This window comes from Anomaloglossus baeobatrachus, chromosome 7 (genome assembly GCF_048569485.1).
Source record: "Anomaloglossus baeobatrachus isolate aAnoBae1 chromosome 7, aAnoBae1.hap1, whole genome shotgun sequence".
Lineage (NCBI taxonomy): Eukaryota > Metazoa > Chordata > Amphibia > Anura > Aromobatidae > Anomaloglossus > Anomaloglossus baeobatrachus.
In genome coordinates this window covers 54319835-54344704 of record NC_134359.1, presented here as the reverse complement: position 1 = coordinate 54344704, position 24870 = coordinate 54319835, and the positions used below count along the sequence as shown (strand labels likewise).

The following is a 24870-nucleotide window of genomic DNA, read 5'->3' as shown; positions in this document are numbered from 1 at the left end:
TGACAGAGCAGACTGAATGTTTGCATGAAAAAAATTGCAGCATGCACTATTCCGTTTTTCGGATGAGACTCGGCTATAAAAGCCTGTGAACAAAAAAAAATTAGATCTCATTCAGCTCAACCATATACCGCAGTATCTGATTTGTATGGACACATTACAATTATTAAAATAGGAAACTGTGTTTGGTCTTTAATTTATTTTAACTTTAATTTTTAACTTTAATTTTATTGATGTGCCTAAAGGATGACAATACAGATAAGAAATCATCCATTTTTTTCTGGATGAATATTAAGGCCACTTCACACGCAACGACATCGCTAACGAGATGTCGTTGGGGTCACGGAATTCGTGACACACATCTGGCCTCGTTTGCGACGTCGTTGCGTGTGAAACGCAGGAACGACCGTTAACGATCAAAAATACTCACCATATCGTTGATCGTTGTCACGTCGTTCTAATCTCAAATATCATTGCTGCTGCAGGTACGATGTTGTTCATCGTTCCTGAGGCAGCACATATCGCTATGTGTGACACCGCAGGAACGAGGAACAACATCGTACCTGCAGCCGCTGGCAATGAGGAAGGAAGGAGGTGGGCGGCATGTTACGGCTGCTCATTTCCGCCCCTCCGCTTCTATTTGGCGGTCGCTTAGTGACGCCGCTGTGAAGCCAAACGAACCGTCCCCTTAGAAAGGAGTAGATCACCGGTCACAGCAACGTTGCTAGGCAGGTACGTTTGTGTGACGGGGACTAACGATGTTGTGAACCACGGGCAGCAATTTGCCTGTGGCGCACAGCCGACGGGAAGGGGTGCTTTCACCAGCGATATCGCTAGCGATATCGCTGTGTGTAAAGTGGCCTTTAGACAATTTTTTTTATATACTCACTTTTATACACACCTAACAGGGATAAAAACAATATAAATAACCTTGTTTCATAAAATTGTAATATTGAAATAGTTACATATAGATAAAGAGGTTATTTAATCTCTAAAAACAACCCAAAAGATTATGAATGTGAATTTCAAGCTTAGTTTTCTTATTTCATACTTTTTAGGAAATCTCTACTTCACCAATGCTTTCCTGACCGAAACCTTCATCGAAATAGTTCGCCTGAACACAACTTACCGTCGTGTCCTCATGAAGACCTCAGTGGATATGCCCAGACATATTGTGGTAGACCCGAAAAACAGATACCTCTTTTGGGCAGATTATGGACAAAATCCTAAAATCGAACGTGCATTTTTGGATTGCACCAACAGAACAGTTCTGGTGTCGGAGGGAATTATGACACCGAGAGGATTGGCTGTGGATCGTATTACTGGTTATGTCTACTGGGTAGACGACTCTTTAGATATGATTGCAAGAGTTGGACCGGAAGGTGGTGAAATCGAAATAGTGAGATATGGAAACCGTTACCCAACTCCTTATGGGATTACTGTTTTTGAGAACACAGTTATTTGGGTGGACCGAAACTTGAAAAAGGTCTTTCAAGCCAGCAAGGAACCTGGAAACGCTGAAACACCAACTGTCCTCAGGGATAATATTAATCTTCTTAGAGACGTCACCGTATTTGACAAACGTTTTCAACCAATTTTACCCCAGGAAATTAACAACAATCCATGTCTGGTGAATAATGGGGACTGTGCACACTTTTGCTTTGCCTTACCTGGCACACAAACACAAAAATGTGGTTGTGCCTTTGGGGCAATTGGAAGTGATGGAACAAGATGTATCATATCCACAGATGACTACTTGATATTTGCTCTTGAAGGTTCCATTAATAGTTTGCCCCTGGACCCTGAAAATCATAGTCCTCCATTCCCCAGGGTTAATGTTCCTAGGACAACAGTTGCTCTGGATTTTGACAGCTTGGATAACAGAATATACTACACGCGGAGTGCTGGGGCTGGACGGAGTGAAATTCGCTACTTTGGTCTTTCAGCATTAAATCAACATACCACGGTGGCATCAGGTAAGTGAAGCTGATCTGGTGATCAATGGATATGGATGTAATTTTTTATAATCAGTCAAAGCTGTGGCTGACATTGGCCTAAAAATGATTGGCAAGTATGTAATACATGCCTGGACCTGGTCCTTCAGAGCAAGAGGTGCTTGGCTTTCAAAAATTGCAGGGGTCCTGAGCTGGGATCTTCCACTCTGTGATTTCCATGTGCCCTTTTGGAGCATATGGAATGGAGTTAATTTAAAGGCAAAAACCCCTTCAAAGTTTATATTAACTAGTATTAATTACTACTGATCCTGATTTGCTGTCTGTACTGTGACACTCAGCTGCATACTTATTTCTGATATTGAAAATAACTAGTAGATATGATAGTTACCTTTAGTCAATAGTCATTAAAAGTACAGAAAGTTTCATTCTCGAATTTACATTCCTTCACTTATTTTCAGACACCTGATATTCAGTTTATAGACTTATCCAATTTTTGGATTTTTCTCTTGTGGGAGCATCTCTTCCAGTAATACGGGCTGTATGTGAGCTTTCTATGTAACCAGGGTGCTGGTGTAATCATTAACTCATATATCATCACAGCTTATATCCTTACTTATTTCCTATCCTTGTGCTTTCCTCCTTTTCTACAGCCTGTTTTCTTCCGTCACTAAGACTGTAGATGTGTCATGATATAACTATAGGAAAGTGGGAGACTGGGGCTCCTGTGCAGTCTGTCATGCCAGGGGTGTCTAGGCTATTCTTAACCTCAGGGTTACCCCTAATGGTGGAGTCGCTTGAGTTTGGTGCTTGGCTATGCTCCAGACCAGAACTAATCTGGCCCCCTTCCAACCAGGGAAGGAAGGTGTATGAGTGAGATAGAAACATAGAAAAATACAGACAGGGGAAAACCAAACTCTGACATACTGCACACTCACAGAAACAAATAATGAGAGAGTCAGGAGAAAAGCAAGAGCAGGAAGGTAACAAAAAAAAAAAAAAAGACGACAAGGGTTAATTTCACAACCACACACATCAGCAGTACTAAAACTACTAGTTAGTCTGGATCATAACACCTCCCCAGACCAGCTAAGATAAACTATAGTAGACTTTTGTAAATACTCATGCACTTTGCCCCTACTGTGATTACATACAATGCACCCGTCTACTATGTACTACTGTACTACTTTGAGCCTATATATGGTTTTATGTGACGCCCCGTTTTTCCAGCCTACTGGCTTGTCTTATACATAGTTAATAAAGATAATTAATATTTTTTCACCTTTTTGTTCGGTTTTTCTTTCTTTGGTTCATGTTAACTCCAAATTGTCTTACTTTCCATCTAACCCACACTCCCACGATTATCTCTTAAATATCGTTGCATATATCTAATACCATATCTTTGGGTGGTGGTATGGGGACTTCTTGAACAATGTTTGTGATAGTAATGTGCTACCTGCTGTTTGTTTTGGAAGTATTTGAGGGTGCATAGTTCTGATGATGAATAAGTACTAAAATAATCTCACATTTTGTGAACTGTCTTTCAGATTTGGGAGCTCCAGATGGAATAGCTTTTGACTGGATCCATAAACGTGTTTATTACAGTGACTATCTAAACCAGACCATAACCTCAATGGCACTGAACGGCTCCGATCGTACCGTGATTGCCCGGGTATCCAGGCCCAGAGCGATCATGTTGGATCCATGCAGAGGGTAGGGCCTATTGTTCATTCATATGATTAAGAAAAAGCACATATTAGTTATTCCATACGTTGAACATGTACTATTCTTGTCCTTTATTTTAATTGTTAAGTATTGTTCCCCTATTCTGTATATTAGGTACATGTACTGGACTGATTGGGGCACCAATGCCAAGATAGAAAGAGCTACATTAGGAGGCAACTTCCGTTCAGTTCTCGTGAACACTAGCTTGGTGTGGCCAAATGGACTTACTCTTGACTACGAAGAGGAGCGAATCTATTGGGCTGATGCAAGTTTGTATGTATTATTAAACCTAGGATTGAAAATACATGACATGATTCTTTGCTTTGTGAGAAAAGAAGTTACAGCTGAGTGTATGCTGCAGTCAGTTACTTTATGCAGTTAGGTCCAGAAATATTTGGACAGTGACACAATTTTCGCGAGTTAGCCTCTGCATGCCACCACATTGGATTTGAAATGAAACCTCTACAACAGAATTCAAGTGCAGATTGTAACGTTTAATTTGAAGGTTTGAACAAAAATATCTGATAGAAATTGTAGGATTTGTACACATTTCTTTACAAACACTCCACATTTTAGGAGGTCAAAAGTAATTGGACAAATAAACCAACCCCAAAAAAAAAATTGTTATTTTCAATATTTTGTTGCGAATCCTTTGGAGGCAATCACTGCCTTAAGTCTGGAACCCATGGACATCACCAAACGCTGGGTTTCCTCCTTCTTAATGCTTTGCCAGGCCTTTACAGCCGCAGCCTTCAGGTCTTGCTTGTTTGTGGGTCTTTCCGTCTTAAGTCTGGATTTGAGCAAGTGAAATGCATGCTCAATTGGGTTAAGATCTGGTGATTGACTTGGCCATTGCAGAATGTTCCACTTTTTTGCACTCATGAACTCCTGGGTAGCTTTGGCTGTATGCTTGGGGTCATTGTCCATCTGTACTATGAAGCGCCGTCCAATCAACTTTGCGGCATTTGGCTGAATCTGGGCTGAAAGTATATCCCGGTACACTTCAGAATTCATCCGGCTACTCTTGTCTGCTGTTATGTCATCAATAAACACAAGTGACCCAGTGCCATTGAAAGCCATGCATGCCCATGCCATAATGTTGCCTCCACCATGTTTTACAGAGGATGCGGTGTGCCTTGGATCATGTGCCGTTCCCTTTCTTCTCCAAACTTTTTTCTTCCCATCATTCTGGTACAGGTTGATCTTGGTCTCATCTTTCCATAGAATACTTTTCCAGAACTGAGCTGGCTTCATGAGGTGTTTTTCAGCAAATTTAACTCTGGCCTGTCTATTTTTGGAATTGATGAATGGTTTGCATCTAGATGTGAACCCTTTGTATTTACTTTCATGGAGTCTTCTCTTTACTGTTGACTTAGAGACAGATACACCTACTTCACTGAGAGTGTTCTGGACTTCAGTTGATGTTGTGAACGGGTTCTTCTTCACCAAAGAAAGTATGTGGCGATCATCCACCACTGTTGTCATCCGTGGACACCCAGGCCTTTTTGAGTTCCCAAGCTCACCAGTCAATTCCTTTTTTCTCAGAATGTACCCGACTGTTGATTTTGCTACTGCAAGCATGTCTGCTATCTCTCTGATGGATTTTTTCTTTTTTTTCAGCCTCAGGATGTTCTGCTTCACCTCAATTGAGAGTTCCTTAGACCGCATGTTGTCTGGTCACAGCAACAGCTTCCAAATGCAAAACCACACACCTGTAATCAACCCCAGACCTTTTAACTACTTCATTGATTACAGGTTAACGAGGGAGACGCCTTCAGAGTTAATTGCAGCCCTTAGAGTCCCTTGTCCAATTACTTTTGGTCCCTTGAAAAAGAGGAGGCTATGCATTACAGAGCTATGATTCCTAAACCCTTTCTCCGATTTGGATGTGAAAACTCTCATATTGCAGCTGGGAGTGTGCACTTTCAGCCCATATTATATATATAATTGTATTTCTGAACATGTTTTTGTAAACAGCTAAAATAACAAAACTTGTGTCACTGTCCAAATATTTCTGGACCTAACTGTATATATAAAGTATATCAGGGGTGGGGAACCTTTTTACTGCCGGGGGCCATTTGGAAAATTCTACCAACCTTCGGGGGCCGCACAAAATCATCAACTTGAAAATGACCCGGCTATAATTGGTCAAACAATTAATTAACTCACCCCTATACCCCTACTGTGGCGGCCAGAGCTGATTCTCTTTGGTGCGCTGTGATGTTTGCGTCTCACAACTGCTTTTCCAGGTTTGTCTTTGTTTGAAGTGCAGATTGGTAAATCATATATATCACACAGGAGACACTGTACATACACACACCGCTCTGACACACTGCCCGTATACTGCACACAGCCTTCACACAGTTGTCATATTGTACACTACCCATGACACACACTGGCCATATATAGTACACATGCACAGGAGATACTGTATACTGCACACAGCACTCACATGCCGTATACAGCACACACATAAGCCATACACAGCACTCAACAAGCCAAAAAGTTCTGCATGTAAACATGTGCACACCAGGAATTAGATATACCAATAAACCTTACAATATGAAACTTTATTAAGTGCCAAACACAGCACACACACACGCCGTATACACAGCTCACACACGCCGTATACACAGCACACACACAGCACACACGCCGTATACACAGCGCACACACGCCGTATACACAGCACACACACAGCGCACACACGCCGTATACACAGCACACACACAGCACACACGCCATATACACAGCACACACGCCGTATACACAGCACACACACAGCACACACGCCGTATACACAGCACACACGCCGTATACACAGCACATACACAGCACACACGCCGTATACACAGCACATACACAGCACACACGCCGTATACACAGCACATACACAGCACACACGCCGTATACACAGCACATACACAGCACACACGCCGTATACACAGCACATACACAGCACACACGCCGTATACACAGCACACACGCTGTATACACAGCACATACACAGCACACACACCGTATACACAGCACATACACAGCACACACGCCGTATACACAGCGCATACACAGCACACACGCTGTATACACAGCGCATACACAGCACACACGCTGTATACACAGCACATACGCTGTATACACAGCACACACGCTGTATACACAGCACATACACAGCACACACGCCGTATACACAGCGCATACACAGCACACACGCCGTATACACAGCGCATACACAGCACACACGCTGTATACACAGCGCATACACAGCACACACGCTGTATACACAGCACATACGCTGTATACACAGCACACACGCTGTATACACAGCACATACACAGCACACACGCCGTATACACAGCACATACACAGCACACACGCCGTATACACAGCACATACACAGCACACACGCCGTATACACAGCACACACGCTGTATACACAGCACATACACAGCACACACACCGTATACACAGCACATACACAGCACACACGCCGTATACACAGCGCATACACAGCACACACGCTGTATACACAGCGCATACACAGCACACACGCTGTATACACAGCACATACGCTGTATACACAGCACACACGCTGTATACACAGCACATACACAGCACACACGCCGTATACACAGCACACGCACATGTCATATACACAACAGACGCTGGACACTTAAGTGACAAATACATTTGATATATGGTGGTATATATTAGATATAAACACACTTAGCGCAGATATAAGTACCTGCTGCTTAGTTGCCCTGTAAGATCAGGTGCAGCACAAGTGATGGATGCAGCAGCTCAGCTCAAGGGCTGGCTTCATTCTCGTCTTTTCTCTCCAAGAAAAGACCTGCTAGCCATGAACAGCCAAGCACAGAACGGGAGTGTGAGAGGTAGAACGCACGGCACTATACAGCCTTCTATATCCCGTGCAGGCCCCTCCCCCATCACTCTGATTCTAGCTGCAATCTCACAGGGAGTATGCAGGAGCAAGAGGGAGGAAGTCCCACCCCCAGTGCTGTCTGCCGGCAATAGACAAGATGAGCGGCTGCCCGAGCACTGCAGCCTCCGGGAATCTGCTCCAGTGCCCCGGGGGCCACAGAAAAGGTCATTGCGGGCCGCATACGGCCCGCGGGCCGGAGGTTCCCCACCCCTGAAGTATATATACCAAAAGTTTGGACACACCTTCTCATTCAAAGAGTTTTCTTTATTTTCATGACTCTAAAAATTGCAGATTCACATTGAAGACATCAAAACTATTAATGAAATACTTAAAAAAGTGTGAAACAACTGAAAATATGTCTTATATTCTAGGTTCTTCAAAGTCGCCACCTTTTGCTTTGATTACTGCTTTGCATACTCTTGGCATTCTCTTGATGAGCTTCAAGAGGTAGTCACCGGAAATGGTTTTCCAACAGTCTTGAAGGAGTTCCCAGAAATGCTTAGCACTTGTTGGCCCTTTTTTCCTTCACTCTGTGGTCCAGCTCACCCCAAACCATCTCGATTGGGTTCAGGTCTGGTGACTGTGGAGGCCAGGTCATCTGGCGTAGCACCCCATCACTCTCCTTCTTAGTCAAATAGCCCTTACACAGCCTGGAGGTATGTTTGGGGTCATTGTCCTGTTGAAAAATAAATGATCGTCCAACTAAACGCAAACCGGATGGAATAGCATGCCGCTACAAGATGCTGTGGTAGCCATGCTGGTTCTGTATGCCTTCAATTTTGAATAAATCCCCAACAGTGTCACCAGCAAAGCACCCCCACACCATCACACCTCCTCCTCCATGCTTCAAGGTGGGAACCAGCCATGTAGAGTCCATCCGTTCACCTTTTCTACAAAGACACGGTGGTTGGATCCAAAGATCTCAAATTTGGACTCATCAGACCAAAGCACAGATTTCCACTGGTCTAATGTCCATTCCTTGTGTTCTTTAGCCCAAACAAGTCTCTTCTGCTTGTTGCCTGTCCTTAGCAGTGGTTTCCTAGCAGCTATTTTATCATGAAGGCCTGCTGCACAAAGTCTCCTCTTAGCAGTTGTTTTAGAGATGAGAAGGTGTGTCCAAACTTTTGGTCTGTACTGTATATATATATATATATATATATATATATATATATATCGTGAACGTTGCTTACCGCAACCCGGGGGTTTTACTCGCTTGCAGCGGTGCAGGGTAGCTTAGGCATACACAGGCAACACAGTCTCTCTCAAAAATGCAGCAGTTTATTAGTAACCAACATAAACTGCCCTTCCAAAACACAATGAAGCCTCTCCTGGCTTAAAGGAAAATATAACATCCACATACCGTGGGCTTCCAGTCCAATTAAGTGTCCATAGTGGATTCTCCACACTCTGGCTCCAGCCAGCGAACACAAGTCACTGTGGTTGCTTCCTGCAGCCTCCAGCCCTGTCCAGCCAGGCTGCAGTATTTTTCCCCAGTCATCACCGGGACTGATTTCCAGGAGTCTCTCTTCAGTCTTCACACAGACTGAGATCTCCAGCACACATCCTCCATGTGCAGCACTCTCAGGCTTCCCCCCGTTTCTAAAACTAACAGTCTCTTAAAACCCAACCGAATACACCCACAGGTGGAGGTATGTGATTCTCCAGCTCTGTCCATCACACTGGTCACAGTTTAAAGGGAACCTAACCCTTAATTACAACCCAAGTTCTGTGGAACTACAAGTCCCACAGTCACACCTTCAGTTCAATATCACAGGGGGATCCTTCTCCACTGCGACCATCCACAACATTGGTGGTCGCTACCTCACAATATATATACGCCAAGAAAAAGCTAATGGCATATACTTTTGAAAGAGTTTTCCACTTGAAAGATTAAACTCCAAAAGCTATATGTCGTGTCAAATAACAAATCCAGATGCTCGACCTTCCGAGGTCAAGCACCATTGTTCATCATTGGAAGATATAGTTGGGAAACCCCATAGCCTTTTTGGCAATATCAACAATAAGCTTATTTTTTCCCAAGGAATTATTTTGATACTATTCCAATATAAAGTACAGTTGGTCTTACAAAGTAAGAATTTGTAAATTCTGAGTACAGATAAAAAAAGCAGATATGTTCCTGTGTTACATTTTGTTCAGGGCCTTCAGGGTTGCATGACACAAAGGTTGTCTCCTTTAGGGTTGCATGACACAAAGGTTTTCTGTTTGGAGCCATTCGAACCCCTCAGGTCTTATGCTGGGTGTTACAGATTTTAATCTGGTGTTTTATTTCAATTTCTTACAGTAGATTTTAATATGGAGTGAAGTTTTTCTTCTATTTATTGGAGGTAAAATTTGTGTATTTTCTTTCTTTACCAGACAGAAGATAGAACGCTGTGCATTAACTGGTGCCAATCGGGAGGTAGTAGTCAGCACAGCCATATATCCATTTGCTATGGCCTTGTATGACCAACACATTTATTGGACGGACTGGAACACAAGGAGCATATACCGGGCCAATAAACATGATGGTTCAGACCAAATAGTTATGGTCCAGAACCTCCCGCAACGCCCAATGGATATCCATGTCTTGTCTAAAAGCAAACAACAGCAGTGTGCCAGCCCCTGCGACCAGTTCAATGGCGGCTGCAGTCACATCTGTGCGCCAGGTACAATTTATATATTACATTCATGTTAAAGGTTTCTGTTTCCATCTACAATTGGCAATATCTGATAAACATGTCTGAATTTTAAGGTCCCAATGGAGCAGAATGCCAATGTCCTTCCACCGGAAGCTGGTATCTGGCAAACAACAATAAGGACTGTATTGTAGACAATGCCACCCGATGCCAGACCGGATATTTTACATGTCTCAATGGCCGTTGTATACCGGAAAGATGGAAATGTGACAATGACAATGATTGCCGGGACGGTAGCGACGAGCTGGAACGTGTATGTGGTGAGTAAATGCGTTCTTTTAACTATTTGATGCAAGTTTAATATTCGTCTATCCACCCTTCACTGTATTATTAATTAGTTCCATTATTTCTCTCACATGGAAAATCCATATGAGTAGCTACTAGATATAGACAAGCATGTCTATTATGAGGGGCTGCTGATAAGTCTTTGGCTTTACCCAGAAAGAAACCAGATAGAATGATGAAACTTTACATTTATTCCACATACTCTCCACTGATGTCAACACACTTCTTACATCGGTATTCCAAGTTCTGTAAGCCTAGCAAAAAGAAGGATTCCGGTTGTGCCTCAAACCAGGCATCCGTAGCAGCTGTGGTATCAGAAATGGTGTTTAATTTGGTACCCTTGAGGTGTTTCTTCAGGTTTGGAAATATATGATAGTCGGAAGGAGCTAGATCTGGTGAATAAGGTGGGTGGTCAACCCGCTGGAAGCCCAGCTCTGCCAGTTTTACCTTGGTCTTTTGTACAGTGTGAGCGGAGGCGTTGTCTTGCAGGAGCAAGATTCTTTTGGACAGCTTGCCGCTCCTTTTGGCCTTCAGAGCTGCCTTCAATTGGTCCAAAAGTTCAATGTAATACCTTGCATTGATGGTGGAACCCTTTTGAAGGTAGTTCACTAGCAGCACGCCCTCCTTATCCCAGAATACAGACGCCATCACCTTAGTGGATGATTTTTGCACCCTGAACTTCTTTGGATGAAGCGATCCACTGTGCCTCCACTTTTTTGACTGCTCCTTGTTTTCAAGGTCATACAAATAAATCCAGGTCTCATCCATTGTGACCAGTCGATCCAGGAAGTTCTTATCCATCCAGAAACGCTGACAAATGGAACGGGAAGTTTTCACTCGCATGCTTCTCTGATATGTTGTCAAACATTTGGGGACCCACTTTGCAGAAGCTTCCTCATGTCCCAATGTTCATGGATAATGACACAAACACGTTCATGGGAAATCCCCATGATGTCTGCTATTGGTTTAGCTGAAATTCGTCGATTCTCCAGTATGAGGTTGAGCACAGCATCGATGATTCCTGAAACAAAAACTAGTCTCGGTCGTCCAGGACATTCCTCATCATTGGTGCTGACGTGCCCCATTTAAAATTTGGCAACCCAGTTCTTAATTGTGGAATATGAAGGGCATTCATCCCCCCCATGTCTGCGACATATCACCATGAATATCCTTCGCTTCGCGGACGTTCCTTGCAGAAACAAGGATTTTATCACTCCTCTGCTCTCAGTTGCTGTGAATATCGCATTAGACTCCGACATTTTGTTTTCCCGTGTGCGTAGAACACTGTTGCCATAAGCAACAAAAACAAAATTTTGAAAAGATATATTAGACACATAAGGCTTTCTTTTTTTTTCATGTGATGTAGTATTCGTTACCATAGAAGAAAAAAAGATCACAAAGCCAAAGACTAGTCAGCAGCCCCTCATACAGATGGTTAGTGACCACACATAGGCTAGCGCAGGCTGCATGAGACTTCTGGGCCCCAGGTTGGGTACTCCTGCTACAGAACATTGGATGGGTGTCACGCTCGTCTCCCTGTTTTTAGAGACTAACGCAGTTTTAGGACCAGAGCCTCTCATCTCCAGCTGGGACTCAACATTTTAACGTTGTTTCGTTTCTCTTGGTGCTGAAACAGTTAATGTCAGTTTTGCTGCTAGCAGTTTTCCAGCAGTGCATGTCAGCTGCAGCTGCTCTGTAGCCATGCCCTTTTGTGTTTAAGTAGCAGGGTTTACCAGCAGTTTTTCCTGATAACAAAACCATTTGTATTCTGGCCGCCTTGGTGGAAGGAGCTGCTGTGGATTAATCCTGAAGTGATATCTTCTCCATTTTGGTTGTTTTTTCCCTGTTTGTCTCACTTACCCTCTTGTTGTATTACTGCAGCGTTGGCCCTAGGGAGCCTTACCTTACCACTTACTAGCCAGGACTATAGTAGGGACTTTTCAGGGCTTCAGACTCCTGCTCGGTGACAAGAGCAGAGCCTGTTTAGGGTCTGGATAGGCTTGCAGGGTACAGCGGCAGGAGGTTTCCTATGTACCGTCTCACTAGCACCAGGGCCCACCACTGTTGTTGTGCTCCTGGTGTCTCCCCTTGTTTGTGGTGTTGTGGGGTGTTTTTGTTGTGCATCTTTTTCTGTTGGTCTGAATGCTCCCGCCATGTGTAAAAGCATGACACTGGGTTACCCACTACTTTACAGAAGCCTTAGATTTGGCCCTTGGCTCCCTTTGAGGGATGCACGTTACATTCAATTTATTTAGTAAGTATGCAATTTATTAAGGGCAATGCTTTAAGGTCCTTAGAAACAGCTCAACCCCATGCCCTCCAAAAACAATGTAGCCATATGACCCCCAGAAAAAAGCCAAACTACTTCCTTCATATGCGGCAACCACTACATGACTCTTGGAAAGTGCCAGGTCTTGGAAGGGAGCAGCTTTCCTGTGTGATGATGCCTTCAGGATAAGAGACGTGAATGAACCTGATGAAGTTCGATTTGAAAAATTCTTTCAAATCTAACCGGGAAATTCAATTCACTTGTCGAATTGCTGGTAAAAGCTGTTCATTGTGCTCTGAGCAGTGGTGTAACTTGAAGCTCATGGGCCCCATTGCTAAACCTCCAGCAGGACCCCCAATTGTTTCAAGTCCTTAATAACATTGGTCTGTTCATATAGGCCAAAAGGACTTTTGGGGCCACCTAGTAGCCAGTTCCTGGGTGCAATTGCAACCCCTACATTTATTGTAGTTATGCTCCTTGCTCTGAGGTCTCTCCAGGCCCTCGAACATAATACATGGAAAAGTTAAAAATTCTTATACTTACCTCACCTTTCACCTGTCCTGGCGCCGCAGCTCCCCTCTCGCTTCTACACTTGTTTGTTTCCTTTCTCCAGCTCCAGTCTTCTCTTCCGTCTTCAGTCTTAATCCCTCTTCAACACCTCAGGAGCTTATTAGGCCTCAAGTGACGTCATGATGTGCATCTTCCCTCAACATCATAAAGATACCTGAGGCCTTATGAGTGATGAAAACTGAAAACTGGAGCTGAAGGGAGGAAAATAGCCACGGAGGAGCAGGTGGAGGGCTGCGGTGCAAGGACAGGCTTATTCCCAACATCACCTCCTGTGTGTCCCACGTGTTTGTTAATAGATTTTGAACACCATTGTAAATTACATGAGAGTGCGGGGATTTTTGAGACATTGATTACGTGGGATTATCATCCCCTCTACCAGCACCTCCACCTTGACTGAGAGCACGCCAACCAGAATTTACAAGAACAGGTGAGGATTAGAGATAAGTGGACCCGTGGTAGTTCGGGTTTTGAAAGTTCAGCTGGACTTTAGTTAAAGTTCTGTTCTGGACCTGAACTTGACCTGAACTTCATTGGAAGTAACTGGGCAGTTTGACTCTTCGCATACATAGAGCCAGCCATAAAGAGAATAGTTCCGGGGATAGAAGGGTGAGTTTTTTCCATTTTTTGGGGGGAGAACACAGTGCATCCGATAACGCTGATTTTACTCTAGTGCAAGGTATTAAAACACTGCAAGCGGCTCGCACATGGCTGAGCACCGAGAGTACCCGAGCAGAGCGGTGCTCGCGTGAGTGATTAAAGCACCTGAACTCCATTTTTTTCGATAAGTCTATGTTCGGTAACAATACCGATCTTTAAAATTCGGGTTCGCTCATCTCTAGTGAGTATTACTTTTTTACGCCATTTCTGGCCCTAAAAAGGATCAAGCAATATGGCGATCAACAGGCTTGTAAATCCAAATATTGGGGAACTGCAAAGCGAATTTGATTCACATCTATAAGATACCCTTTTAGTTGGGCACCAATGATAGTAAATACCCTAAATTTTGCATTTTGATTATTTGTACTTTGGGCGTGCTTCTCTGTTGTTTCTGTAAGCGCCAATGTGATTGAGTTCCTACTACCTAGACCTGCCCTATACGTCCTTATTACTAATGACCATGATTATTGTATCCAACATGCAGTCCGTTTTGCAGCGGTGTTTGCTGTAGCAGGTACAGTATATTAAGGATGATGTAGCCAGTTAGATGTACAATCCTATATCTGTACGTGTCACTTACATATGCTTTATTTTGGCAGCTTTCCATACCTGCTCGCCTACAGCATTCACCTGTAGCAACGGGAAATGTGTTCTCTACCACTACCGCTGCGACCACTATAACGACTGCGGGGATAACAGTGATGAAACCGGATGCCTGTTCAGAACCTGCGACCCGAATACAGAATTTTCCTGTAATAATGGCCGGTGTATTTCCCGCGTGTATGTTTGCAACGGAGTCAACAATTGTTACGACAATGGCACATCCGATGAGAGAAATTGCCGTAAGTTATCCGTCATCTCTACACTGTAATAGAAACATATGAAATGTCCATTTACTATTATATAATATCCTATTACATCAGTTCAAAAAACAAATTAGTAAACTATTATCTAGTTTTTGTAGTAAAGCACTAGGAAGGATTGTGTGGCAAGAAACGTTGGCTCATTAATCAAACTGTTTCATCCAGATACTTGTTAAAAAACTGTTGAAAATTTAGTAAAATGTTATGCTCGTATTTGTGGGTCCACTGGACCGAAGCTACCGTTCACTTGCTTGGGGAACCGAACTGGACCGACCGCCGAGTCTTCACTATTGCCACTTGAGGGGGCAGCAGGTACACATGCTGGTAAGCGACCAGCAGAGGACAGCCCCAGGAGATCTGTGATACCACGGCAGCTGGAGTCACAGATACAGAACAGTCTCTCATTGAAGCGATAGCGGCAGCAGGCAGAGTCGTTAATCTGTCCAGTATGAATGGATGGATATGGCAGCGGTGACCAGCGTGGATACTTGCAGCAGCGGGTATCATCGTAGCCGGCCAGCATGGAGGATCATAGCAGCAGCTTAGGAGTGCACTGAAACATGGACACGAAACAGCAGCAGAATGTAGCACAATAACAGCAGCAGCGACATTTGCAGTAAGGCCCTAAGAACTAGCAATGTAACTAAGCAGTTGCCCAGGCACCTCCCTAAAGGGTGCAGGTGCCTTAAATACCTGAACCCTCTCAGCTGACCTGAGAGGCACTTCCAGGTCAGGGCACGCTAGCCCTTTGAGAAAACGGATGTGGCTGCATGAACCCTACGGGCATTCCCAGGGGTGATGTGTGATAAGTGTGCAGACCCTGGGAGACAGCAGCATGATCCAAGTACTAGGCGGATACCACAGGATGGCTGGGCAGGGGAGAGAATAACCTCCCCACCGGGGGAGGGGGGTAGGGCAGTACAGGGACGCCGGAATGGGCGTTACACAAAATTTGTGCAAATATATGCCTGTTAGATATGATCACACAATCACCTACCTCTTTTGTCCCATAGTGCTTGTTTGTAATCACTTTTTTGTGCATTAAATAGCTCTTAAAATAAAATCAAGATAATGAATAAATAAAATATTGCTTACTCCTAACAAGTGGGGGAGGGAAACTGAGGATTTGAGTTATTTAAGCATTCTTTTTTTCAGTACTTTTCTCATTTTCTTTTATAGCCGATCGCACATGTCAACCAGGGTACACCAAATGTCAGAGCACCAACATTTGCATTCCTCGAACTTATCTTTGTGATGGAGATAATGACTGCGGAGATATGAGCGATGAAAGCCCAACTCATTGCGGTAAGACTTGTAGTGTTTTATCAGATTACTAATGGCCGCCCGAACAACAGTCTTCAGAAATGACTATAAACGCTGCTGCCACCTAGTGTAGAAATCTGGGACTTTATCAACAAGTTGGATCATTGCTCATTAGAGGTTTTATAATTCTAATAAATAGGAAATACCATTCATGCAAACATTGTTCATTAACACATGGAGAAAAACTATTTATTAGCTGTAGTGAGGTCTCATGCTAATTAGTGATGAGCGAGCACTACCATGCTAAGGTGTACTATACTCGTAACTAGTGATGAGTGAGCACTACCATGCTCGGGTGCTCGGTACCCGTAACTAATGATGAGCGAGCACTACCATGCTCAGGTGCTCGTAACTAGTGATGAGTGAGCACTATCATGCTCGGGTGCTCGGTACTCGTAATTAGTGATAAGCAAGCACTACCATGCTTGGGTTCTCCATGATTGTGTTGCAGGGAGCCGATGGAAGCTGATACACAACAAGCACATGTCCATTTAAATACCGCAGGTAGAAAATGACAGCAGTGCTCAACAGCTGTGGCTATTACACACAGATTCCAGCTCTTTAATTTAACTAACATGTGCCACATTTAGGGTGGGCTAATCTATTGAGCTTTCTCTACACACCCCGAATCGCTCCATGACTGATATTTGTCATGGTGCATTAATACTCTGTTGTGAAATTAAGACCATTTAAAAAAAGCCAAAAAGTAAACAAAAAGTAACGAAAAAAAAAATAAAGAAAGCAAGTAAAAATGATTAAAAGTAAAAGAATTTACTTTTCAGATATCTCATTATCATTAAAGGCAAGATTACAATGTAAAGTAATACCTCTCTACACAGCTAATAACAGAGGCTCCATTGTGCACAATAAATGATGTCACAGCTCCCCTTCTCCCCCTGCCTTCAGAATGATATTTGCACATGCTCATTAGATGCTTGAATTCAGACGATAGTCTATTGCTGCTAATGTACATGTGCAGTTCCTGAAAGATCAGGAAGCAGGAGTCTGGAGTAGCACCAGTTGTCTGGATGAAAATTAATAAAATTATTATTTAAAAGAAAAATAAATAAATAAATAAACATATTGTGATATGAAGAATAAAAAAAGTACCAAAAAGATTAAAAAATACGTTTAATAGCAAATTCTTAAATAGTAATATTTTTCTGATTACACATTCATTTTAGCTTTAATCTATGACAATGTCTTGACACACAGTAAATATGATTTTTATATATTGTTTTTTTTTAATTGTCATCTATCTGAATTGCTGTAAGGCGGCATATTCTTGAATATATTTTTTTTTATCGGTTATTTGCGGAGCACATTACATTGGAGAGTTCATCTGACATTTAACATTTTAGTTAATGGTATAATTTGCTGTAAGTAGATAACCATAATGAGCAGAACATTACATCAGCCGCGCCATGTCATCTTATTAATTTGCTCTATGGATTACATTGCAGCTACGCTGACGTGTACAGACAGTGAATTCCGCTGCGCCTCCGGACGATGTATTCCTGGTCACTGGTACTGCGATCAGGGAGTGGACTGTGCAGACGGCTCTGATGAACCAGCATCATGTGGTAAGGATTACCGAAAAGTAAAGCCAATTTTTTCATTGTACGATTCCCAGCAGACTGCATTTTCCTATACAGTTTACTACCTATACAATGATTTGTTTTTCTACTTCAAAGCCTTCCATGGAAAGTGCACATTTCTATACTCCCAACATATAAACCTTTGTGAACAGAGTCCAAAGATGCTCTTAGAAATAAGGGTACGGTCCATCGTAAACATGAATAACTATGACATGGGATGACTATCTTATGTGTAGACAGTTTTAAAGGGAACCTGTTAAAAATGTCACGGATACTGCTAACACCAAGGTTTAGAGCTAAATAAGCTGAAAAGATTGATATATATATATTATGTGGGTGTAAATTTAGTACAAATAGTTAGAAATGTATTTAAACTTCTGACTACTGTGTGCTTAGTGACTGACCGCCCACTGGACACCTGAGTAGGACCGCCCACTGGACTCCTAAGCCATGACTAGGTAGATATTGAACTGAATAATTTACTAGTTCTTTTAAATATTTTTCTACATAAACCATATATCAATCTTCTTAGCTTCTTTTGCTCTATAACATGGTTTTCATAAACTAGACTGAATTTTCAACTTTGCGGGTTGCCTTTAACTGTTCAGCCAACAGCTATTAAAGATGTGTTGTTACGGCAAGTTATGTGTTCAGAAAGCAGGAGCTCAGATGTTACCTTTATCCTTTCTATTGACATAAAATCAGAAATTCTCTTTTGTTTGTCTTTTTATTTATAATGTATTCTAAACTATGCTGCCCGGCCAATCCACCTCTCTCCCCGCTACTCCCCGACCTCTCCTCTCTGCCAATCCCTTCACTGGCTTCCCATTGCCCAACGACTCAAGTTCAAAACACTAACCATGACCTACAAAGCCATCCACAACCTATCTCCTCCATACATCTGTGACCTAGTCTCCCGGTACTTACCTGCACGTAACCTCTGATCCTCACAAGATCTCCTTGTCTACTCCCCTCTCATCTCCTCTTCCCACCATCGCATCCAAGACTTCTCATGTACCTCCCTCATTCTCTGGAATGCTCTACCCCAGCATATCAGACTCTCGCCTACCTTGACAAGCTTCAAAAGGAACCTGAAGACCCACCTCTTCCGACAATCCTACAACCTGCAGTAACCCTCAGTCTGATGCAGCGCCGCACAATCAGCTCTACCCTCACCTACTGTATCCTCACCTATCCCTTGGAGACTGTGAGCCCTCGCGGGCAGGGTCCTCTCTCCTCCTGTACCTGTCTGTGCCTTGTATTGTTTATGAATATTGTACTTGTCCCTATTATGTATACCCTCTTTCACATGTAAAGCGCCATGGAATTGATGGCGCTATAATAATAAATAATAATAATACTAATAATAATCCTAGCCATTCATTGCAGTTGCCCATGTGAGGACTTGCTCAAGCAACCAGTTCAGGTGTGATGACGCTCGTTGCATCCCAGCTACATGGGTCTGCGATGGTGATAATGACTGCGGTGACATGAGTGATGAAGACCAGAGACACAACTGTGGTATGGGTTCTGGTCCAATATATAGCAATATACAACAATATGATTCAATGCATGTCCTATACCTTAAATAACAAGAATGTGGTGGTTGAGACAACATCTATCTCATGGTTATGACTCTCTTGGAGAATACATTTGATCCAGAAAATGCTTTAAAAGAAATCTGTAAGCAAGTTTTTGCTGTGGAATCTGAAGACAGCATGATGTAAGGGTTAACACACAGATTTCAGAGATTAGTCTCTTATCATACTGTGTGCTGTTGTTTACCTGCAATGTTTGTTTTAGCTTCAGGAGATTGTCATTGCTTGACTAGGTCGGTTAGCCATCAGCTAGTCAGGCAATGCTGTGATTAGCACCTCACTGTCTATAGACTGTTATGCTCGTGGGGCGAGCACTGTTTTAGTGGGTCCACTGGACCAAAGGTACCGTTCACTTGCCTGGGGGAGTGAAATGGACCTGCCGCCGAGTCTTCTCTACTGCCACCAGAGGTGGCAGCAGGTACACGCTCTGATAAGCAGCCAGCAGAGGGCAGCCCCAGGGGATCAGCAGTACCCAGGCAGCTAGCGCCACAGGCACAGTACAGCCTATTGGTAGAAACAACAGCAGTGGCAGCTAAAGTAGTGGATTTGTCCGGGATAGATGGATGGATGACATGGCAGCAATGAGCGTAAATACTTGCAGTGGGGGGGTATCGTGTTAGCCGGCTGGCGAGGATGGTAATGACAGCAGCAGATTAGCAAACTGGCACAGCACTGAAGTATAAACCAATGTCAGCAGCAGCACTCAGCACAATGTCAGCAGCAGCACTAAGGGACCTGAGAACTAGCAACGTGACTTACTTGTTGCCCAGGCACTTCTCATGGGGAAAAGGTGCCTTAAGTACCTGCAGCCTCTCAGCTGACCTCAGGCACTTCCAGGTTAAGGTGTGCTGGCCCTTTAATAAAAAGGGTGTGGCCTTGTGTCCCCCTTTGGGCAGAGCCAGGAGGCATGTGATGTGCATGCATCAGCATGGAGCAGGGACAGAACAGCCACCGCAGGAGGTCCAGACAGGTGAGAGAGCCAACGTCCCCACCGGGGGAGGGGGGCAGGACAGTGCGAGGACGTTGGCATGGGCGTTACATAGACATTGTACATAGAGAGCCTGGTTTGGGCAGGGTTAGCTTTCTCAGCCCTGCTGCATCTAAAAAACATCTAAAAAGTCGGATTGTGTCGGAACCGCTGCACCCAGTAAACTAAGTGATACATCGTTGGATTCAGTGTCTCTTTGCCTACATCATGCTGCTCTCAGATGAGGTAGCAAAAACCTGTTGACAGATTTCCTTTAAATGTGTGTAGATAAACGGGTGGCTTTAAAACTACCATAGTTTTGGAACATCAGTCAAATGCGTTTTTCCTAACTATATGTAATACTTTTGGTAATTTTATTTTTTTTGTTCATTTCTGTCAGCCAATCGTAGCTGCGCCCCTTCAGAGTTCACCTGTATAAACAACAGACCCCCCGATAGAAGGTGTATTCCGCTAAACTGGGTTTGTGATGGAGATTCGGATTGCTCCGATGCTTATGATGAACACCAGAATTGTACACGGCGGTCCTGCAGCAGCACCGAGTTCACTTGTAGCAACGGCCTCTGTATCCGGAATAGCTTCAGGTATTGTAAAGCATCGGCTGAGATTGGAATACAAAATGTAAGGTGTTATAGTATGGAAACATGGTAGAGATCCCATGTCTTACATATCTTCTTATACCTATTGAAACTAGAGAAGATTGACTCTTTTGAAATTCAAAATCGCCAACTTTTCCAAAATTAAAAAACAAACAAAATTACCCTCGAATAAGTTGCCACAAATCGTAGATTACCCTGAAAAGACATGTATGATATTCTGAGGACTCCTTACACTTTAGGGTGTACTCAATTTTGTGGACATCGATTTAAGGCCCCGCTACACGCAACGACGGATCTAACGATAGATCGCCGGGGTCACGGATTCCGTGACGCACATCCGGCATCGTTAGCAGTGTCGTTGCGTGTGACAGCAAGGAACGACCGTTAACGATGGAAAATACTCACCAAATCATCCATCGTTGACACGTCGTTCCTTTTCAAAAAATCGTTGATTGTTGAGGACACAGGTTGTTCGTCGTTCCTGAGGCAACACACATCGCTACGTGTGACACCTCAGGAACGACGAGCTACAGCTTACCTGCGGCCGCCGGCAATGCGGAAGGAAGCAGGTGGGCGGGATGTTACTCCGCCCCTCCGCTTCTATTGGGCGGCCGCTTAGTTACGCCGTGTGACGCCGCACAAACCGCCCCCTTAGAAAGGAGGCGGTTGGCCGGCAAGTAAGTCCGTGTGACGGCGCCTAACGATTTTGTGCGCCACGGGCAGCAATTTGCCCGTGACGCACAAATGACGGGGGTGGGTGCTTACACCAGCGATATTGCTAGCGATATCGCTGCATGTAACACCACCTTTAGACATTAATGTCTGTGTGTTGAGTTATTTAGAGGGCACCACGTTTACACTGTTATACAAACTGCACACTGACTACTTTACAATGTGTTATATCTTCAGTGTTGTCCCATGATAAAATATTTACAAAAAAGTGAGGCGTGTACTCACTTTAGTGATTTACTGTATGGCTGCCAATGGCATATTTTAAAGAGCTATTTCACATTCTAGACTTTAAAAAACGAGTAATCTGCAGTAACAATAGTTGCATAAGGGGCACAGTCAGATTTATATTTTTGGCTGTAGGCAATCAGTAACATAATCACCATAGAGGCAGACCACGTGACGGGATCCAACGATCCAATACCGAATTCCTTCTAAATACTTTTACTAGAGATGGGAAACTTGCAGATGTTCTAGTTCGAATGGTCCTGGAGGCTTAAAAACCCCCGCACTTGAACCCAAACTTTACCCCAGACACCGATGCACATATAAGTCTAAAGGCCCCTTTACACACTGAGACTTTCTAGCGATCCCACCAGCGATCCCAACCTGGCCGGGATCGCTACAAAGTCTCTGGTGAGTCGCTGATGAGCTGTCAAACAGGCAAACCTGGCCAACGACGCAACAGCGATCCGGACCTTCAGAACGACCTAGCTAGTCATTGGGGACGCTGTAAAGCAGCTTTTTGAAAGGGAAGTCGCTAACGAAGTCGCTGTAAAGTCCCCTTTACACACTGAGACTTTCTAGCGATCATGCTGCACAGCGGGAAACAAAGGACCAAAGAATGGTCCTGAGAGATGTGTAGTGATCAGCAACTTCACAGCAGGGGCCAGGTCGCTGATGTGTTTCACACACTGCAATGTCGCTGGGGAGGACGCTATTACGTCACAAAACCAGTGACGTTACAGCGATGTCGTTTGCGATGTTGCAGTGTGCAAAGGGGCCTTAAGGGACTCAAACTTAAATGTCATAAAATAGTGTTATTAAGGGCTAGAGGGCTGCAAAAGTAAGCAAAATGGGGATTAAAGCAGGACAGTTTCATTTACCGAGTTTCCACGTGGCTGTCAAACTGCTTCCGGGTCCGTTCATTAAATCTCATGCATATTCACTGCTTCTCCCACCCACCCTCTGTGGCAGCGTCTCTAATTGGTTGCAGTTGGACTGCCGGTGTCTATGATTGGTTGCACTCACAGTAGCTGTCTGGGTCGTGGAACTGAAGTGTAAAAATAAATAATTGGAAGAAATGGTGTAGGGTCTCCCGTATTTTGAAACCCGGTGCAGATAAAGCATACAGCTGGATGCTACAGGCCCCAGCTGTGTGCATTATATGAGGGACCCCACGTGGCTTTTTTTAGTTTTAATAATTTTTTTTTAAAAAAATGGTGTGCGATCCCCCCCAATTTTGATACTGAGCCATTATAAAGCAGACAGTTTGGGGCTGGTATTCTCAGGCTGGGGAGACCCATGATTATTGGGTCCTCCCCAGCCTAAAAATAGCAGCCTGCAGCCGCCTACTTTACTCGACTCATCCCGATTGCACTGTCTTTCTAACCTAATATATCGAGGGCATAATCACCAACTCTTCTGCATGGGCATCTTCTTGACGGCCACACCCGGTTATATAATAAAACTAGATTTACAGTATGGGTATATATATATATATATATACACTTTGTGTGTACATATATATATATATGTATATATATATATATATATATATATATATACTGTGTATATATACACTGTGTGTATATATATGTATATATATATATATATATATATATATATATATATAATGTATATATATAAAAAAGAAATTAACATACTGCAGAAATGGAGAGGCATTGGGGCAAAAGAGACAAACCCCACCAGATTCAATAGAATGACAGCATTTACACCAGGAAAAAAAATACTTATATTGCATCTGGGTTTCTCACATTATATGTAGATATCCATATTTGACACATAAAAATGCCATATTTGAGGAGACCACTGTTTTTAGACAGATTTCTTTTGTTTTTTTTTTGGAGTTTTTTTTAGATGTAATATTGTTATAACAGAGAGTTTTTGAATAGTAAATTATTTTATATAAAAACATTGATATTCCCTTCCTTTGCTCTACCCTCACAAGTCTTCCTTTATGTTTCTGCGCTTGGAAATTCCATTGAGGAATCTTTCAGTGAAATAGTTTGGATGACATGAGAGGGTTATTAACTACATTTTGTATTTTCACCACATTGCCTTAATTGCCAGCGCCATATCCCATGACAGCTAGACGCCCGGTGGATGAATGGATGACATTTTTCCTTACTGCGCCTAATCAACGCTTGATCTTCTAGGTGTGACAGACGCAACGACTGTGGAGATAACAGCGATGAGAGAGGCTGCAGCTACCCTCCCTGCCAGCAGCAGCAGTTCACGTGTCAGAACGGTCGCTGTATCACCAGGGCCTATGTCTGCGATGGAGACAACGATTGCGGGGACGAGTCCGATGAACTGGAACATCTCTGCAGTACTCCAGAGGCGACCTGTGCTCCCAACTTCTTCAAATGTGACAATGGCCACTGTATTGAAGCCGTCAAAGTCTGCAACCGGAATGATGAATGTTCTGATAACAGCGATGAGAAAGGATGCGGTACGTGGAGAGGTTCTTGTATAAAGTCACATGTCAGAGGTCTTGATCTGAGGGGTCTGACCGGGTGCCTTGTCCCCTAATAATTGCTAAAATAAATGGGCTAAATATGCAGTCCCATCATCTCTGATCAATCCTTTACACCTATCCTCCAAGAGTCAATATAAGACATTTATGAGATGTGTACTTTCCATAACCTGTGCATATCCATTTGCCAGAATCATAGATCTAACTGGCTGTAGAATTTTTATCAAAATTACCATTAGTATTTAGGTCTTTATTTTGAAAATATTTAAAGGGGTTTTCCACTACTGGACAACCCATGGTTAATCAGGAGTCCAATTATAAATAAGAACAATTAAAAAGGTTGTCACTGATGGGCTATCATT

General features: G+C 43.4%; 1 protein-coding gene across 2 annotated transcripts in view; it reads left to right on the top strand.

Annotated features, from left to right (window-relative positions):
* The window catches only part of LRP2 (LDL receptor related protein 2), a 402994-nt gene that overhangs the window by 268765 nt on the left and 109359 nt on the right, over positions 1–24870 (top strand). For both annotated transcript variants that reach the window (XM_075317292.1, XM_075317291.1), the window contains exons 39-49: positions 1056–1973; positions 3497–3662; positions 3789–3947; positions 9994–10283; positions 10370–10573; positions 14694–14936; positions 16137–16262; positions 17744–17863; positions 19268–19399; positions 20844–21045; positions 24189–24484. In XM_075317292.1, the coding sequence (XP_075173407.1) occupies positions 1056–1973; positions 3497–3662; positions 3789–3947; positions 9994–10283; positions 10370–10573; positions 14694–14936; positions 16137–16262; positions 17744–17863; positions 19268–19399; positions 20844–21045; positions 24189–24484 (2856 nt within the window). The remainder of the gene's footprint in view (positions 1–1055; positions 1974–3496; positions 3663–3788; positions 3948–9993; positions 10284–10369; positions 10574–14693; positions 14937–16136; positions 16263–17743; positions 17864–19267; positions 19400–20843; positions 21046–24188; positions 24485–24870) is intronic.